The sequence below is a fragment of the Phacochoerus africanus genome, chromosome 9, assembly GCF_016906955.1.
Source record: "Phacochoerus africanus isolate WHEZ1 chromosome 9, ROS_Pafr_v1, whole genome shotgun sequence".
Lineage (NCBI taxonomy): Eukaryota > Metazoa > Chordata > Mammalia > Artiodactyla > Suidae > Phacochoerus > Phacochoerus africanus.
Window position 1 is genome coordinate 34,266,712 of NC_062552.1, and position 20,033 is coordinate 34,286,744.

A 20,033-nucleotide genomic window follows, 5' to 3' on the forward strand; every position below is an offset into this window, starting at 1 on the left:
TCTAATCTACTGTTGATTCTTTCCAGTACATTTTAAAGAAGTTATTATATTCTTTAGCTCTGATTCTTCTTTACATTTTTTAACTTTGTTAGACTTCTCACTATGTTCATTCTTTTCACTTGGTTGAGCTTCTTTGTGATCATTACTTGAACTCTTGATCAAGTAGTAGATCAAGTGCTTATCTCCACCTCTCTTAATTCTTTTGGGGTTTTAATCTTGTGCTTTCATTGAAATATATTCCTCTGTTTCCCATTTTGCCTAATTCTATGTTCATTTCTGTGTATTAGATAGATTGGTTACACTTCCCAATTAGGGAAAAATGGTCTTATATAGGAAATGTCCTATGGGATCCAGCAACATACACCTCTCTGGGTGTGGGCTACATAGGCCCACCTGTTGTGACAGGATTGACCACTGTGGGTGTGCTAGTAGGTGGGGCTGGCCCCTGACCTGGTTGGGTACCAGGCCCTGCCTTGTGTGGTAGTTGCCAGCCTTCTGGTAGGTAGGACTGGGTCCCATTGTAGGGCCCTGGGGTTGGTGCTGACCCTTTGATAGATGGGGCCTAGTTCTGGAACAGGTGGCTGTGAAGCATGGGGCAGCTGGCTGTGGGTTCTGGGGGGCCCAAGGGCTGGTGCAGTCTGCTTATGGGTGGGCTTAAGTTCTGGGGCAGCTGTCAGAGAGACTAGGGATTCCTAGGACTGGTGCCAGCCCATTGATGGGCAGGTAAGCCCTCAGCATTAATAGGTAGAGGGAGGACACCCAAATAGTGCTTGCCCCACACCACTGTACTCATGTTAGAACAAGCTCCCCATAAATGGCTGCTGCCAGCATCTGTGTCCCCAGGGGGAGTCCCAGTGGGCTTCTGTCTCTCAGGGAGACTCTCCAAGATCAGCAACTGGGTCTCACCCAGGCTCCTTAAAAATTACTGCCTGAGGAGTTCCTGTTGTGGCACAACAGAAATGAATCTGACCAGTATTCATGAGGATGCGGGTTCAATCCCTGGCCTTGCTCAGTGGGTTAAGGATCTGGCACTGCCATGAGCTATGGTGTAGGTCTCAGACATGGCTCAGATCCCGAATTGCTGTGGCTATAATGAAGGTTGGCAACTGTAGCTCTGACTCAACCCCTAGCCTGGGAACTTCCATATGCTGCTAGTGTGGCCTTTAAAAGCAAAAAAAAAAAAAAAAAAAATTACTGCCTGACTTACATCTGGACAGAATTATAATTCAAAAAGGTATATGCACCCCTATGTTCATAACAGCACTATTCACAATAGCCAAAACATGGAATCAGCTTAAATGTCCATTGACGGATGAATGGATAGAGAAAATGTGGTCCATACACACAAACTGGAATGCTACTCCAATATTACAGCCGAAAAAGAATGAAATAATGCCATTTGCAGCAACATGGATGGATGTAGAGATTTCATCCTAGGTAAGCCAGAAAGAGAAAGACAAATACCATATAATATCACTTGTATGTGGAATCTAAAATATGATACAAGGAGTTCCTGTGGTGGCTGAGTGGAAAGGAATCTGACTAGCATCCATGAGGACACAGGTTCAGTCCTTGGCCTTGCTCAGTGGGTTAAAGATCTGGCATTGCCATGAGCTGTGGTGCAGGTTGCAGACACAGCTCAGATCTTGAGTTGCTGTGGCTATGGCACAGTCCAGTGGCTACAGCTCTGATTTGACCCCTAACCTGGGAATCTCCATATGCCACAGGTACGGCCCTTGAAAGACCAAGTAAATAAATAAATAGAAAAATTTTTAAATAAAAATAAAATATGACATAAACTACTGTATCTGTAGAAATTATTTTTCTTCTTTATTTTGTTAATTCAATGAAGTACATTGAATGATTTTCAAATGATAAGTCTGTATTTTTTGATAAACTCCAGCTGGTTATGAGCATCAATCACTCATGCTACATTTGATTTACTAATATTTTATTAGGGGTTTTGGAGGGTCTGAAATAAAAGAAGTTAGGAGTTCCCTTGTCGCTCAGCAGGTTAAGGATCTGGCATTGTCACTGTAGCTACTTGGGCCACTGTTATGGCACAGTTTTCATCCCTGGCCCAGGAATTTGCACGTGTGGACATGGGCAAAAAGAAAAAAGAAAGAATAAATCAAAGAAGCTAGAAAGAAAAGCACAAATCAAGTCCAGAGTAGAATAAAGAACATAATAATTTGCTCTTATTTCATTTTTTTAATATAATTATCTATAGCATTTAAGTAAATATATATGCATACATATTTTTTTCATTTTTTAATTTGTAATGATTTTTATTTTTTCCTTTATGGCTGATTTACAGTGTTCTGTCAATTTTCTACTCTACAGCAGGGTGACCCAGTTACACATACATGTATATATTCTTTTTTCTCGCATTATCATGCTCCATCATAAGTGACTAGATATAGTTCCCAGTGCTCTGCAGCAGGATCTCATTGCTTGTCCATTTCAAAGGCAATAGTTTGCATCTATTAACCCCAAATTCCCAATCCATCCCACTCCCTCGCTTCCTCCTTGGTGACCACAAGTCTGTTCTCCAAGTCCACGATTTTCTTTTCTGTGGAAAGGTTCATTTGTGCCGTATATTAGATTCCAGAGAGAAGTGATATCATACGGTATTTGTCTTTCTCTTTCTGACTTACTTCACTTAGTATGAGAGTCTCTAGTTCCATTCATCCATGCAGATGACATTATTTTGTTCTTTTTTATGGCTGAGGTAGTATTCCATCGTGTATATATACCACATCTTCTTAATCCATTCATCTGTTGATGGACATTTGGGTTTCCATGTCTTGGCTATTGTGAATAGAGCTGCAGTGAACATACAGGTGCATGTGTCTTTTTCAAGGAAAGTTTTGTCTGGATATATGCCCAAGAGTGGGATTGCTGGATCATATGGCAGTTCTATGTATAGTTTTCTAAGGTACCTCCTACTGTTTTCCATAGTGGTTGTACCAATTTACATTCCTACCAACAGTGCAGGAGGGCTCCCTTTTCTCCACAGCTGCTCCAGCATTTGTTGTGGACTTATTAATGATGGCCATTTTTACTGGTGTGAGGTGGTACCTCATGGTAGTTTCAATTTGCATTTCTCTAATAATCAGTGATGTTGAGCATTTTTTCATGTGCTTGTTGCCCATCTGTATATCTTCTTTGGAGAACTGTCTATTCAGGTCTTTTGTCCATTTTGGGTTTTTGGCTTTTTTGCTGTTGAGTTGTGTAAGTTGTTTGTATATTTTAGAGATTAAGCCCTTGTCTTATATGCATACATATGTATTTATTAAATGCTATATATTTTTCTTTAAGGACAGCTTTAGCTCAGTCTCCTCTGTTACCTCTTCAGTATTATTTGGTTCAATTTTTTTTTTTTTTTTTGTCTTTTGTCCTTTTAGGACTGCAACCCTGGCATATGGAGGTTCCCAGGCGAGGGGTCTAATCAGAGCTACTGCTGCTGGCCTACACCACAGCCGCAGCAATGTCAGATCCGAGCCACGTCTGTGATCTGCACCACAGCTCATGGCAATGCTGGATCCTTAACCCACTGAGTGAGGCCAGGGATTGAACCTGAAACCTCATTGTTCCTAGTCAGATTCGTTTCCGCTGAGCCACGGTGGGAACTCCCTGGTTCAAAATATTTAAAAAATTTCCCTTACGATTTGTTCTTTGATTCATTGATTATGTAAATGTATGGGATTTTTTTCTTTTTTGGTCATGGCATATGGAGTTCCCAGGCCAGGGATCAGATCCAAGTAGCAGTTCTGACCTGTGCTGCAGCTGTGGCAACACCAGATCCTTTAACCCACTGTGCCTGGCTGGGGATCAAACCTGTGTCCTGGCACTGCAGAGATGCCACCAATGCCCTTGCCCCACAGCAGAAACTCCAAATGTGTGGTTTCTAATATCCAGATATTAGGGGATTTTCAAGATACGTATTATATTTAGTCCCATTGTTCTCAGAATGTACTCTTTCTGATTTTTCATCCTTTGAAATTTATTGGGCTTTCTAATGGCCCACTGTATGATCTGTCCTGGTGAATGTTCCATTTGAAGTTAGTTGGTTTCTTTTTTCCTTTTTTTTTTGCTTTTGAGGACAGTACCTGTGGCATATGGAAGTTTCCAGGCTAGGGGTCGAATCAGAGCTGCAGCTGCCGGCCTACAACACAGCCACAGCAACACAGGATCTAAGCCACGTCTGCAGCCTGTACCACAGCTCACAGCAGTGCCGGATTCACAACCGCCTGAGCGAGGCCATGGGTCGAACCTGCTGGCTCATGGATACTAGGGTTCATAACCCACTGAGCCACAGCAGGACCTCCCCCAGTAGTAGCTGGTGATTATAGTGTTCTATATAAATGTTAATTTGGTCACGTTGGTTCATAGTTTTTCAGATCTTCTATATCTTGGCTGATATTTTCACCTCTTATTCTGTCATTTGTTAAAAGGAGGCTGTTAAAGTCTTCAACTATGATTGTTGATTGTTCTGTTTCTTCAGTTTTGTTATTTTTTACTTCATGTCTTTGGGATCTTTGTTATTAGGCACATACATTCACATTTAAGGTTGTTTTGTTTAAATAAATTGATCTTTTGTTGTTATATAAAATAACCTTTTTTTTTTTGTCTTTTGTCTTTTTGTTGTTGTTGTTGCTATTTCTTGGGCCGCTCCCGAGGCATATGGAGGTTCCCAGGCTAGGGGTCCAATCGGAGCTGTAGCCACCGGCCTATGCCAGAGCCACAGCAACGCAGGATCTGAGCCGCGTCTGCAACCTACACCACAGCTCACGGCAACGCCGGATCTTAACCCACTGAGCAAGGGCAGGGACCGAACCCGCAACCTCATGGTTCCTAGTCGGATTCGTTAACCACTGCGCCACGACGGGAACTCCTAAAATAACCCTTTTTATCTCTAGTAGTATTCTTTGTCTTGAAGTCTACTTTGACATTGTTATAGCCACGTCAGCTTTTGTTTGCTTAGTATTTGCGTGGTTTATCTTTTTTTCCCTCTTTTTTGGCTATACCCCCAGAATATGGAAGTTCCTGGGCCAGGGACTGAGTCTGAGCCACAGTTTCAACCTCCACCACAGATGCAGCAGCACCAGATCCGTGACCCACTGCACCAGGCCAGGGATCAAACCCTCAAACCCGCACCACTGCACAGACTGCTGGATTCTTAACCCACTGTACCACAGTGGGAACTCCTTGTGGTTTATCTTTTTATGTCTTTTTATTTTCAACCTTTGTCTTGGTAAATAACATATGGTTGCTTCTTACGTTTTTATCCCGTGTGACAGTCTCTGCCTTTTAATTGAAGTGTTCAGGACACTTACATGGAATATAATTTTTGATGTGTTTGGGTTTAAATCCTTTATCTTGGTTGTTTGATTTCTGTCTCTCCTGTCTTTTCTTTGTTTTCTGTTTCTTCCTTCTTTCCTTCCTTTTTTGGGTGACAAATTTAGTATTTTTGTCTGTTTGGATTTTTTAATTTTTATTTCTATGGTCACACTTGTGGCATATGGAAGTTCCCCAGCCAGGGATCAAATCCAAGCCACAGATGTGACCTACATTGCAGCTGTGGCAACACTGGATCCTTTAACTCACTGCGCCTGGCTGGCGATTGAACCTGCACTTCCACAGCCACCTGAGCTGCTGCAGTCGGATTCTTAACCCACTGTACCACAGTGGTAACTTCTTTTTATTCCTTTTGTGTTATATTTTAGTTGTTGCGCTAGAACTCACAATGTGCATCTTTATTATAATTTACCTTCAAAGGGTGTTTTGCTGCTTCATGAACAGTGTAAGAACCTTACTAGAGTAAACATGCATGCAAAGTTCTTTTGCTTTTGTGTTCTTGTTTTATATAATCCTTACTTTACTTTGCTCTTGTTTTTATTTTAAACAGTCTATAGTAGTTTTAACAGATTTAAAGATATACACACTTATATATGTACATCTCTCTCTCTTTTTTTAAAGGTCCTTGATATTTACTGACATACTTAGCTAGTCTGGTGTCCTTCATTCCCCCCTGCAGAACCAGGTTTCCTTCTTCCTTCCTCCCTCCCTCCCTTCCTCTCTCTCTCGTTTTAGGGCTGTACCTGTGGCATATGGAAGATCCCAGGCTATGGGTTGAATTGGAGCTGTAGCTGCCAGCCTACATCATAGCTCACAGCAACGCTGGATCCTTAACCCACTGAGTGGGGCCAGGGATGGAACCCCCAGGGATTGAACCCACATCCTCATGGTTACTAGTTGGGTTCGTTACCGCTGAGCCACAAAAGGAACTCCAGAACCGGGTTTCTATTTGGAATCATTACCCTTCAGTCTAAAGAATTTCTTTTAGCTTGCTTTTTTAGTGCAAGTAATTCCTGGAGGCTACTTCTTTCAGCTTTTGTCTTTTGAGAATGTTATTTCTCTTTCAAAGGATATTCTCATTAGATTTAGAATTTGAGGTGTTTTTCTTTCACATTTTAAGGATATTGTTCCACTGTTCTCTGCCTTTCCTGTTCTTGATGAGGAGTCAGCCATTAGTCCTATCATTGTTTCTGTATATGTTGTATGTCCATTTTTCTCTGATTGCTTTTAAGATTTTCTCTTTATCTTTTGTCAATAAATCTATGAGAAAGGAAGCAAGACTATACAGTGGAGAAGATAGTCTCTTCAGTAAGTGGTGCTGGGAAAATGGTCAGCTGCATGTAAAATATGAAATTAGAACATTTTCTCGCACTATGTACAAAAATAAACTCAATATGGATCAAAGACCTAAATGTAAGACTGGAAACCATAAAACTAGAAGAAAACAAGGGCAGAACTCTCTTGACATAAATCATAGACTTTTTTGGGGGGGGCGTTCAGTCTCCTAAGGCAAAGGAAACAAAAGCAAAAATAAAGAAATGGTACCTAATTAAACTTAAAGCTTTTGCGTAGCAAAGGAAACTGATGAAACAAAAAGACAACCTAGTGAATGGGAGAAAATATTTGCAAATGATATGACTGATAAAGGGTTAATATCCAAGATATATGAACAGTTCATATAATTCAATATCAGTAAAAATGAACAACCTGATTAAGAAATGGGCAGAAGTGGAGTTCCCGTCGTGGCTCAGTGGTTAATGAATCTGACTAGGAACCATGAGGTTGCGGGTTCGATCCCTGGCCTTGCTCAGTGGGTTAAGGATCTGGCGTTGCCATGAACTGTGTTGTAGGTTGCAGATGCGGCTCGGATCCTGTGATGCTGTGGCTCTGGTGTAGGCCGGTGGCTACAGCTCTGATTCGACCCCTAGCCTGGGAACCTCCATATGCCGCTGGAGCGGCACAAGAAATGGCAAAAAGACCAAAAAAAAAAAAGGGCAGATGACTTGAAAAGACATTTTTCCAAGGAAGACATATAGATGGCCAATAGGCATATGAAAATATGCTCAACATCATTAATCATCAGAGAAAATGCAAATCAAATTATATCATCTCATACCTGTCAGAACTGCCACCATCAAAAAGTCTACAAGTAACAAATGTTGGTAAGGATGTGGAGAAAAGGAAATCCTTGTACACTGTTGGAATGTATATTGGGGCAGCTACTATGGAAAACAGTGCAGAAATTCTTCAAAAAAATTGATTCAGCATATGATCCTGCAGTTCCACTCCTAGGTATCTATCAGGAGGAAGTAAAAGCACTAATTTGAAGTATCACTCCAGTGTTTGTGGCAGCATTATTTATAGTAGCCAAGATATGGAAGCAACCTAAGTGTCCATTGATGGATGAATGGATAAAGAAGATATGGTATATATATACAATGGGATAGCAGTCATAAAAAAGAAATTCTGCCATTTGTAATAATATGGATAGACCTAGAGTGATGGAAATCACTTAGTGAAATCAGACAGAGAAAGATAAATACTGTAGGTTTCACTTACATGTGGAATCTAAAAAATGAATGAATAACAAAACAAATGGACTCGTAGACTTAGAGAACAATTTAGTTACTAGTGGAGAGAGAAGGAGGGATGGGGCAAGATCGGGGTAAGGGATTAAAAGGTATAAACTTATGTGTAAAATATATAAGCTATAAGAATAGCTAATATTTCATAGTAACTTTAGAGTATAATCTAAAAATTTTGAATCAGTATGTTGTACACCTGAAACTAGCATAATATTGAAAATTGACTATTTCAGTAAATTAAATCATTTCTAATATAGTTTTCATTTCTAGTATTTCTCTTTTTTAAAAATATAGTTTTTGTATCTCTGCTAGTATTCTCCATCTTCTTATGAATGTTATTTTATACCTTTTCCACTAGATCCTTTAATATGTTTTTCATAGTTTGTTTTTTTTCTTTTTTGGCCTGTGGCATATGGAGTTCTGGGCCAAGGATCAAACCTGTGTCCTCGTGCTGCAGAGATGCTGCCAATCCCATTGTGCCACAGTGGGAACTCTCATCATTATTTTGTAGGTTCTGTCTCATAATTCCAACATGTGGACAATCTCTGGGTCTTGTTCTATTGGACTGTTTTCCATCCTATCAGTGGGTCACATTTCCTTGCTTTATTATGTCTCGTACTTTTTACACAATGTCTGGTTTTTAATTTTTTAAAAACAGTTATGGAGACAAGTAGAAAGGGCAGCTGTTAGTTTAGGTGCATCAGTTTAGTGTGTAGTTAAACTAGGTCTGGGCTCTGCTGTTGCTTCATTTAGAAACAGTTCACTCCTGTTTTCAAATTTTTAAGGATGAGATCAAAACCTTCTTTTTAGGTGGACTTGGGATGTGAGTGCCTGGAGGGTGTCACTCATTCTGCTTCACCTTAAGCTCTCAGGAGGGCCCATGTAACTTTTGGGTGTGGTTGAAGGGGTTCTCTTTTTGAGTCTCCAGCCCTTCCTCCAAACATAGATTGCCACTGCTCTGGCTAAACTTCTCTGTCCTGATATCTTTTGGCTGTCTTCTGAGATCAAATCTTTTTTTTTTTTTTTTTTCCTTCTAGCCATTGTAGTCTGCAGATCAAAGCTCTGGCCAAAATCCATGCCTTTGTTCAAGACACGTGAGTGTTGCCACTTTTCAGAATTCACCTATTTCAGGGGAGGCCTTTTTGTTTTGTACTTTCCCCAGAGCTCTTTGTTTATATCATTTCTACAAACAGTTAAAAATGCCTGTTTTATCCCATACCTTGCCATGGTCTAGGAAGGATGCCAGAGAAGCATATGACATGAACTTTGCCCTCAAAGACTTTATGTGGTCTTTCAACAGTTAACAGTAACCCAGCAAAAGGATACAAGAGAAGTTAGGGAGAGTGCATCACAGGGTGCAGGGTGGCATAGCCTGAGTAGAATACATAATGTTCAGGGGACACAGAGTAAAGAGAGGTCAGGAGAGGAGAGGTGCGACTGGTCAAGGAAGACTGCTGGTAGGGGCAGCATAAGCTAATTCAGCTTCCTGGGGCGTGGCGACATCCACCGGCCTGTGTCAGCAGAGGATGTGCCAGTGGGGAACTGGAAGAAGGGTGTGTGGGGACCCAGGCACCCACGGTGGGTCTCCTCCTTCCCTTTGGCGGGTTGAGGAGATAGTCTTGTCTGTGTGCACGTGAGCTCCTGTCTCCAGGAGGCAGAGCTGGGTGTTACAGACACCCTGGGCTGATGGCAGCGTGGCCTCGTGTGTACACACATGTTCATTCACATGGACCTCCTCTCTCTGGGGTTCTGATGGGCATGCAGGAGGCACACTCCTTGTACCTGTTGGAAGTTTTAATCATTTGCTTGCTTCATGTTCCTAGGACCCTGAGTGAGCCTCGGCAGGCAGAGATCCGGAAAGAGTGCCTTCGACTTTGGGGGGTGAGTGTCGCCCCAGCCCATTTTTGCTCTAGGGCAGGGAAGCTTTAGAGAAGAATGGGATTGACTCCTGAGACTGTCACCTTAGGGTCTCCCCCTGCTGCCTGTTGTCACACCACTCCAGAGCTGGGTGTCTCAGCCTTGTTGAGACAGGCCTTCTTGGCCCTGTCATTGCCAGTTTAGCCCTACAGCTGGGTTGGAAAGGACAAGGGTGGTTGGTGAACAGGCTCGTTTTCCTGCTGGTGACCCTGGGTAGCAGCAGTGACCACAGAAAGCCCCAGGGAAAGGGAAGTGGCCCGTAGGGTGTGCTACTACAGGGCCTGCAAGGGAGCAGGGCCTGAATTAGCCACCTCCAGCCCCTTCTTTCTAGCTTCCTTTGTTGTTGCATTTCCTCCTCCCCAGTCGCAGCTTGTGCTCTTGCCTGTGTAAAGTCACACACGGCCTTGGTTCGAAGTACATTTGGAAACCAAAGCTCTTTGCTATTTTGTTTCAGATCCCTGACCAGGCTCGAGTTGCTCCTTCTTCCACAGACCCCAAATCTAAATTCTTCGAGCTAATCCAGGTAAATTTGGTGTCTGGTGAAAATAAAAAAGAGACCTCATTAGATGTGGTGTCACAGGTGGAACTTCTGCTGTAGGGTGCTGAGTTCTCGGAGAGCCCATCAGGCTGGCTGAAGATTTTTGGCCTGGGATGTGGTGTGTTCAGCACCCCCACTGCCCACAGGGTGGTGCTAGTAGGGCCCTGTGAGATGTCCCTGCAGGGGAGACATGAAGTGTGAGATGATCTTAGGGGAGCTGGTCAGAGGGCCAGGAGGGGCTGCCAGGAGCACTCCACAGTGGAGCTGCCCTAAGCTTAGGCTCCCTCTTCTGTTTCTGGTGAGTGGTCCTGGGAATTCTTCTGCCCCATGTTTTCCTACCCCTAACTTCTTCCTTTTCCCCGGGCTTCATTTAAATCCAGCCCAGGAATTCCTGTTATGGCTCAGAGGAATTGAATCTGACTAGTATCCATGAGGACTCAGGTTTGATCCCTGGCCTCACTCAGTGGGTTAAGGATCCGGCGTTGCCATGAGCTGTGGTGTAGGTTGTAGACGAGGCTTAGATCTGGCATTGCTGTGGCTTTGGTGTAGGCCAGTGGCTACAGCTCCGATTGGACCCCCTAGCCTGGGAACCTCCATATGCTGCAGGTGCAGCCCTAAAAAGAAGAAAAAAAAAAAATCTGGCGCAGATCCTGGGCCATTGTGTTGGTTTTGTGGGGTCAGGGACTGTAGTATAAGGTTCAAGATGGCCTCAGAAGAGAAGCATGTGTAGGAAGTTCCCATGTGGCACACAGCTGGTTAAAGACCCGGTGTTGCAGCTGTGATGCAGGATGCAACTGAGGTGTGGGTTTCTTCCCTGGCCCGGGAACTTCCACATGCTGAGGATGCAGCCAAAAACAAAAACAAAAAAAGGAAAAGCACATGTAAATTTTTCTTACCTGCTCTCAGACCAACTGCTAGTGAGTCTGTGCCTTCAGTTTTATTGAAAGGAGGCTTTTACATTCCGGTGACATTTCCTTATAGCTCTGGTAGATCGATCTGCACTGGGGAACCCAGTGTGCTTTCCTTTCCCAGCCTCTCCTAATAGATCCTGAAGGAATGCTCGAAGCGGGCGAATTAGATCCCAGTCAGAGCGCCGTTAGGTAGAGCAGGAGCATGCTTCTGCCAGCAAGTGCTTCTGTCCCTCCCCTCTCCCAGCCTGACCCCTCTCCCCCAGGCCACCCTACTGAGCGCCTGTCCCTCCCCCAACCCAGCCCTGTTTTCTCTGACCCGGGGCTGCAGGGCACTGAGATCGACATCTTCAGCTATAAGCCCACACTGCTTACTTCCAAAACCCTGGAGAAGATCCGCCCCGTGCTTGACTACCGCTGCATGGTCTCTGGCAGTGAGCAGAAGTTCCTCATTGGCCTCGGGGTAAGTCTGCAGCTGGCTTCCTACCCAGCCTGGGGTGGCAGAGCCTCATTCTCTGGGAATCTGGACAGCTGCCTGCCACACTCCATGTGTGTTCTCTTGACACCAAGGACCTGGAGCTTTGACCCCAGGGAAGGTGTTTCTTGACGCTTCACCTCCTTTCTTCCTCTTGAGTTAGCCATTCATTCATTCTTTCTTTCATATATTCATGTATTTGCTTATTCATCTCTGTGCATTGCTAAAGGGGACACTGCCTCTTTTCTTGTAACGTAGAACTTCCTAGGTGAGCAGGCTGAGCTGGCTTGAGTCCATGCAGCCATTTCTTTGCAACACCACCACCACCCCATGTCATCCCCTGTCTTGCAGAGACACCACCTATCCTTACTCTGGTGCCTTGGAGTCTAAGATGAGGTGAGGGAAAGCCTTGGCAGTTCTGTGTCTTAACTGGGTAAAGTCCTCATTGCTCTTTCTTTCCACTCTGATTTGTCCTATATATGGTTTTCTCTCTTCTTCCTCGATTATTTTGTGTCCTCTCACATTTTATCTTTTTCTCTTTTTACTTTCCCTGCTTTGCTCTCTGGACCCTTCACCAAAACCACTTCAGACATGCCAAGCCTGATCTTTCTTGAGCCTCTGGTAGTGAACTTGGGCTTCTTGAATGGTGCCCAGGCTTGTTCCCTCCCACCAGGACAGAGGCAGAGTCTCCTCTTGCACTGAGGCAGTGGAGGACAGCACTGTATTATCCCTGAAGTATAACTAATTTCTCCTGGATGTCGTCTTCTGGCATTTCCCAGCCCCGTCAGCTTGTAGCCATGCACTAAAAGCCCTTTTGTAAACTGAGCCTCCCACCCCTCAATCTGTATGCCTGCCTGACCTGGCCCTCTCTTTGTTCCCATAGAAGTCTCAGATCTACACGTGGGATGGCCGCCAGTCAGACCGCTGGGTCAAGCTGGACCTGAAGACTGAGCTGCCCCGGGACACTCTGCTCTCTGTGGAGATTGTCCATGAGCTGAAAGGGGAGGTCAGAGGTGGTTCTGCTCATGTATTACGGCTCTGCCATTTAGGGAACTGGGGCATAACTGAGCCTGGCCCTTCCCCCCAACACCCCAAGTTAACTGGGTTACATCGTATATAGTGTTTGACAGGGCCCAGGGCCAGGTGAAGGCTTTGTGGTTATTCCTTCTCCTTGAGTAGTTGCTCTAAACCACAATCTGGGTAGGAAAGGACCACAGTCTCCGTGTGTGTAGGAGAGCTTGATCATCTCTGTGCACCGAAGGCCCTGGTGGACCTGCGGGGTGCTTTTTAGCTGCTGATAATTTTTGACCAAGATCCTGTGGAGAAGAAGCAACGTATTATTTCCCACGAGCTTTGGGTGTTAACAGTCGTATGGATAACTTTCAGAACAGTCAGTGTGGGAAGCCAAGTCCTGCTGGAGTGCCATGGCAGCAGCAGTGGGTTTGCAGTTCCAGGGGGCTCATCATCCAACCCTCAGATCTCTGTCTGCTCCGAAGCAGGGGCCAGTCTGGTGCTGAGGATTGGCTGGGGGAGGGGAGAGAAACGCCCCATGCAGCGCCCTCTCCGCCCTCCCCCCATGATAGACGGAGGCCAGCATGCCGCAGTGGGCACAGTGGGCTCCAGGCTGCTGCCTGGCAGGGTGGGCAATGTTCTTGTCCTTCTAGGGGAAGGCCCAGCGGAAGATTAGTGCCATCCACATCCTCGATGTCCTCGTACTGAATGGCAGCGACGTGCGGGAGCAGCACTTTAACCAGCGGTCTGGCCTGGGCCCTGGGCACGGGGCAGGGTGGGCCAGGGCAGTCTGTGGCAGCAGCCTCCATGGCTTGGCCTGTCACCCGGGCCTTCTCTGCTTAAGGATGTCCTTAGAGTTTCCTTCCTTTACCTACTAGCTGGTTCTAGGGCAGGGTGAGAAATGGGTGTTGGCACTTCAGTTTACCAGGGCTTGGGCCTTGGTTTCGTAGGTGTCAGCACACCTCCTTTTCCTCACTGTTCAGAGAAGAGATGTTTGTGTTAAGCTTGAGCAGGAGGGTGACCTTATGGGGCGAAGGGAGGGTCTTCTCTGAAGAACATGTTTTGTGCTTGGCGGTCCCCCTTAAGTCAGTTCATCTGGATCCCAGCTCCCTCAGGGGTACCTTTATTGGGGGGTGGATGCCTAATCAGTGTTTAAAGGCAGGGGTGGGGGGTGGGGACATACAGGAGGGACGTCTCATAGCCCATGTTGCTGGTGTCACTCCTAAGCTGGGCCATCTGGGTGGGGGCACTGTGGTGCCTGTGGTTCTGGGCGATGGAGCAGACAGACATGATAAAGATGGTACCTGAAGTTCTGGTGGAGGTGACTGAGCTCAGCCCAGGTTACACTTCAGGAGACCCAACCAAGATGTAGTGAAATTAGGGGTCAGAATCCAGAGAGGGGATCTGTGAAGATGGCATTGGAGGACAGGGTGGGCTTCCAGGGGGGCATGAGGGCTGCCTCTTGGAGCAGTTTTGCTGCAGATTCAAGAGTTCCTCCCACTGGTGCCATGAAAATCTGCCCGGCACCCCTGGACGGGGCGTAGTGCTAGGAGAGGTCCCCTTACTTGCCTCTGAGAAACTCTGTTTGGATTATAGAATTCAGCTTGCGGAGAAATTTGTGAAAGCTGTTTCCAAGCCCAGTCGGCCTGACATGAACCCCATCAGGTGAGCAAATCACCTCTCCCTCCAAACCCTGCTTCCCTGTTGCTTCTTCCTGGTCCATGCCTGCCCCCCTCTCCTCCCCAGTCCTGTGACAGGCAGGAGAGCTCAGGGGAGAGACCGGGCCAGGCTGACTGCTGTTGATGAGTGACTGGCTTGGAGGTGCTGGGTGGGTGGCCCCTTTTCCAGGAGTCTTTCCCATCCTGCCTGTCCCAGCTGGTGAAGCTCCATGGAGACTCCGTTCCTGGGGTTCCGGTGCTCTCCTTTTAGAGGCACGTGCTTCTCACCCTTGTGAGCCACACATTCACACTTCAGTATCATTAGCATGTCAATCCTGGCCTTTTCATTTTTTTCAGATAAGGAAAGGGTGCTAAGGGAATGGGCGTTTTCGAACTTGAAGAAGAGAAGGCGTGGTTTGAGGTGATAGGATCTTTGGTGCTTGGAAAGGCGGCCAGGCTTTGTTGCCACATTAGGTAGTGTGGAAGTTCCAGGCCCTGAGGGAAGATGGGGACAACGGAGCAGACAGATGAGAACAGACTTTTCCAGGCTGGGCTGAGGTCTGAAGTTATTACCTTTGGGGTTTCATGTGACTAGAGACTGAGGTGTCTGTTTACACTTTATCAAAATTATTTTCATTATTCTTTTGAATGTAAATTTACTTAGAATTGGAGTTCCCATTGTGGCTCAGTAGTTAACAAATCCGACTAGGAACCATGAAGTTGTGGGTTCGATCCCTGGCCTCGCTCAATGGGTTGAGGATCCAGTGTTGCCGTGAGCTGTGGTATAGGTTGCTCGTATCCTGCAGTGGTGTGGCTGTGGTGTAGGCTGGCAGCAACAGTTCTGATTCAACCCCTAGGCTGGGAACCTCCATATGCTCCAGGTTGGCCCTAAAAAGACAAGAAGACGGTGAGAATGAACTTTATAGAAGTCTTCTGAAAGTCTGAAAGTACTTTTTGTCCTGCGCTTTAAGATGTCCTTGTCTGCCAGGTTCTGAGAAGCAGCTTTTAAGGACCCTGCTTTTGTTGTTTGGGATCTGGTTGCTCGTTCTCTGGGCATCTTAGCAGTGACGGTTCCAAAAGCATGTTCAAGGGCCCCCAGAGAAGGAGGGCTGGGCATCAGACAGGAAGTAATTCTGTTCTAGCAGGGCCTGAAAGCCATGTAGACAGACCCAGGTGAGAGCCTGGCCCTTGCTTATGGCCTCTAGTGACAGTGACAGTGACATGGGGCCAGAACACTTCCTCTCTTACCCTCGCCTTCCTTAACCATGGCTGCACTCCCTCTTGCCCTGGGGCAGCCTCACAGGGGTCCTTGGCTTGTTGTGGAGGACACAGCGTGTCAGGCAGGGATCGTCATGCTTGGTGGGTTGGGTGGTGGGTGCAAGGCTGGAGGCCTCAAGTGAAGAGGGGCTGCTGCCCAAACAACTGCCCCCCAGGAAGCCTCTGTTCTCCTCTGTCGCTCTCCCACAGGGTGAAGGAGGTGTACAGGCTGGAGGAGATGGAGAAGATTTTTGTCAGGTGAGGAGCGTGGGACTGGAGAGGAGTGGGGGTGGGGGCACCGTGTGTCTGTTCCCTGTGGAGATGGACTCGGGCTGTTACCCCTCCTCCCTTGCTCCCACTGCAGCTAGGAGCCCCCCTGGCGGCAAGCTGACTCTGCATCCTGTCTCAGCAGCCTGTCGGAGGGGAGCAGGGGCAGCGTGAGGCAGAAGCACGGGCTCATTGATGCTGTAATAGTTACAACGGTCCCTGCGAGGGCAGCGCAAGCTGCTTCAAACCCTGTGAATCCCAGCTCCTGGTGCTGCCGGAGAGATTGAGCCTGGGGTTGAGGGGGCACAACTGCCTCAGTGCTCTGGATCTGTGGGTCTGCTGGCTGCTCACGAGTTAACTCTTTAGTGGCCACACTGATGCCTTGGGTGGTGGGCTGAAGACGCAGTGGCACTTATGGTCTCAGATCTTACCCTTACGGGTGTCACCCTGACACCCCCCCAAAGAGCAGCAACATAGCAGGGCCATGTGTCACTCCCCTGCCTCCGTTGCTTAGTGCGAGTTCAGAGCCTGAGTTCTCAACCCCTCATCACACCCACTCACTTGCTGTGTGGCCTGGAGCAAAGCCAAGTCTCTGCCTCAGGATCTTCTGCTGAGCTGAGATGAAGTACTGCAGTTGGGTGGTTTTGACTGACCTTAGGCTCCCTCTCTCCCACTCCCACTCCCTGTTTGCCCGCCTGCTCGGGGGAAATCCAGGTTAGAAATGAAGATCATCAAGGGCTCCGGCGGCACCCCGAAGCTCAGCTACACGGGGCGGGACGACCGGCACTTTGTGCCCACGGGCCTCTACATCGTCAGGACAGTGAATGGTGGGTGATGAGAGACTGTTCTCTCCCTCCCCTCCCTCAGCCAGGGTGACGGGCCCAGACTCTGCCCACCGAGCCTGAGGGGGCAGCCCGGCTGGCCTTGGAGGTGCATGCTGAGGGGGACGGTGTTCCTTGCGCCTCTTTGCTCTGGGGGTGGGGCTGGAGACTTGCTCGTGCCCGCATGGTGCCCCCGTAGGCAGCAGCAGATGCAGAAAGTCAGGCCTGGCCATCTGCATCCCTTGTGGGATGCCCTCTGGCCCACAGCCCCGCTTTCTCTGCCACAGTCCCAGGGATGTTGCCCTGGTGGCAGGGTAGCAGGACTGGGGTGGGGTTGTGAAGTCACTGTCTTACTCATCTTCCTGGAGCCCCTCTGGGCTGGTGTTGAAGGCTGTGTCCTCACAGGCTTCTCTTTGCTGCTCTTGGCGGGGTGGGGGGTGAACACCAGGAGTGGAGGAAGGTACTGACCTGTCCCCTGTGGGTATTCTGTGTCCTTTCTGGGCTGCTTCCCCCTTCCCTCCTGTCAGAGCCATGGACTATGGCATTCAGCAAAAGCTTCAAGAGGAAGTTCTTCTACAACAAGAAAACCAAGGACTCTACTTTTGACCTCCCTGCAGAGGCCATTGCTCCATTTCAGTAAGCGTCCCTCTTCCAGGCCTGCCCCCTCAGCAGCCCCAGGCATTCCTGCCAGGATTCTTGGGGCACACCTGGGCCCTGAGACCCACTGCTCCCCAAGAAGGTGGGGATGCTGGCCTCTGCAGGCTGTGGCTGGGGGTCCTGGGTGTGGGAACACGCTGAGGGCCCCCAGCCGTGCCCTCAGACCCAGGGTCCACTTACCAGCTCGCTGGTCATAGATTTCAACAGTAGCCGGCAGCCCTAACGTGCCTGTAACTAGCCACTGACACGCGTGTGTCACCTCACTAATACTGCTCTGTTAGAGCTGCAGAGACAAACCGGAACATCAGTCATTGGGGGATCCAGTGGGATGCATTTAGCAGAAGTAGCTGTTGGGAAAAGCTGGTTCTGGGAGGCAGGGAGGGGTGGGGCCTACTGTGTGCATCTTGGCTGCTGGAGGCAAGACCCTCAACTGGAGTCGTTGCTGAGACAAGAACACCCCTCCCCAGTCCCGGCTGCCCAGGTGGGTGGTGACCTCTTGGTCCTGCTCTACCGGGTGCAGCCCTCTGACCTCCTCCTCCTGCCCTCTCCCCCTCCCCAGCATCTGCTACTTTGGCCGGCTCTTCTGGGAGTGGGGGGATGGCATCCGTGTGCACGACTCCCAGAAGCCCCAGGACCCAGACAAGCTGTCCAAGGAGGATGTCCTCTCCTTCATCCAGACACACAGCGCCTGAGGCCCGGGCCCCGCCCCGCGGATGCCCTGTCGTTCCCGGCGCCTGGGCCCACAGTGCTGCTTCCCAACCCCTTCTCAGAAAGGGATGGGAGGCAGTGCCTCTCTCTCTCCGAGAGCTCAGTTGGGGCCCTCAGAGGACACTCACATGTTCCTTCTGGGACACTTTTGGACTCCTCTCTCCGGAGACCTGCCAGGATCAGCCTGAAGGATGTAGCTCCGACAGCAGGTTTGAGGCTGGGGCCCGTGGCCCGTGGGGCCAGTGGAGGTCACGTCAGTGCAGTGGGGCTTCGGCTCTGTCCTTCTCTCCTGTATTCTGTAGACTCACTTTTCTGAGTTTGTGCACTGCCCCAAGGGCGGCCATGCCCCTGCTTTGCTCAACTTTTTACTGGGCCAACCCTGAGTGGGAGGAGGCCCATCATTGTGAGCTGGTCAGGAGCCGCTGCTGTACAAATCAAGGTTTTGTTTCTTTGAACTTGCTGTTTTGATGCCAAGTTGGAAAAGATTTTGTCTCCCCCCGCTTCCCTCCCTGTCCTGGTCTTCCTTGGAGTTCTTCCCAGCCCAGAGCTCTGCCAGTCCTGCAGGCCGGGAAGGGAGGCGTGTGGACCCCACGTCAGGATGCAGATAGCACTGTCTAGTGGGGAGTGTGACTGCTTCCTGGGCCCCACTCCCTCTAACGTGAACAGCCTAGAGGCGGAGGAAGCAACCTTGAAGACCTGCTTTTTTCTATGCCCGGCAGCAGAGGCCCTGCCGTAACAGAGGGTACCTCCAGGGCTTGGCCGCACCCCTGCCAATCATGGCACCCCATGTGCCCTAGCTACCTTGCTACCCTTCCCCTCCTTTTTCTTCCCTTATAACAGAAGGCACAGTTGCTTTTGTCTTTTTGTGGTCACTCCATTTCCTCTATCTTGGCGGGCGGAGGGGGAAGAGGGGAAGCTGGGCAGTAGCTTTGGGTAGGGGAGGGAACCTGTGGTGGTTTTTAATGGGAAATACCTCTCAGAGATGCTCTTATGGGCTCCCCCGGCCTCATCCCAGTGCTAGCCTGGTTTCCATGGAGATAGGGCATCAAGGCTCCAGTGAGGCTGGAACTGACTCCACCTCGGGGTCTCCAGCCAGCATCCAGCCCCTCCCCCCAGGTTGGCAGCAGCACCATTGAGATGCTGTATTTCCACCCAGTTCTGGGTATATCGGTGTGTCTTGCAGAATCTTGGATCATTAAAGATAAACATATTTTTAATGCCTGTGTGGCTCTGTGCTGGGGCTGCTGCTGTTTGTCCTCAGCACTTTGTGGTCTGGGACTTGCTTGGATGAAACAGCTTGGGCTGGAGGTGAAGGGGAGGAAGGACGACTCAAAGAAGAGGGGAGAAAAGAGGGTTTCTTTAAACAGAGCCTGGACAAGGCTCCAAGGGCTGCTACTTGCTGCCGGAGAGGGGCCCCAAAGAAGAGTCGGGAAATCATGTTAGAAGCAGGGATTGGAGAGTGAATGAACCTACCAGCCAGCAGGGCAGGGAGGCACCTTCCCCCTTACATAAATCACACAGCTCACTTGGTGTTGCACTGTGACAATCCAGGATCGGGCTCTGTGACTAAAATAACAGAGGCGTCAGACCAATTAGTGCCACTAGATGGGGAGGGAGGGAGAGATGATTTCGCCGACCTGGGCCAGACTCCCCTCCATTCTGCACCTGCACCAGAGGTTGGGCAGGTGCTGGTGGCGCCTCTCCCCTGCTGCTCTAGGCTAGTGCGTCTCCACCAGTCACTCCTCCGGTGCAGGTTCCCCCAGAGCCTTAGCCCCCGTGTTGCTTGGCTCCTTTACCCTGGCCCCCAGGGTCCTTCCTTAGCTCCCAGGGCCATCCCTCTCCTGGCTTTGACTGACTCAACTGGTGTGAT

The 20,033-nt window shown here is 48.4% G+C and overlaps 1 protein-coding gene across 1 annotated transcript in view; it reads left to right on the forward strand.

The window, feature by feature from the left end:
• The window catches only part of CMTR1 (cap methyltransferase 1), a 64,806-nt gene extending 45,426 nt beyond the window's left edge, over positions 1-19,380 (forward strand). Inside the window, exons 14-24 of the mRNA XM_047797660.1 lie at positions 8,984-9,040; positions 9,770-9,827; positions 10,318-10,386; positions 11,641-11,772; positions 12,668-12,790; positions 13,449-13,540; positions 14,392-14,460; positions 15,921-15,968; positions 16,692-16,804; positions 17,326-17,434; positions 18,015-19,380. Coding sequence (XP_047653616.1) covers positions 8,984-9,040; positions 9,770-9,827; positions 10,318-10,386; positions 11,641-11,772; positions 12,668-12,790; positions 13,449-13,540; positions 14,392-14,460; positions 15,921-15,968; positions 16,692-16,804; positions 17,326-17,434; positions 18,015-18,147 — 1,003 coding nt within the window. The 3' untranslated portion in view covers positions 18,148-19,380. The remainder of the gene's footprint in view (positions 1-8,983; positions 9,041-9,769; positions 9,828-10,317; positions 10,387-11,640; positions 11,773-12,667; positions 12,791-13,448; positions 13,541-14,391; positions 14,461-15,920; positions 15,969-16,691; positions 16,805-17,325; positions 17,435-18,014) is intronic.
• The last annotated feature ends 653 nt before the right edge of the window (positions 19,381-20,033 follow it).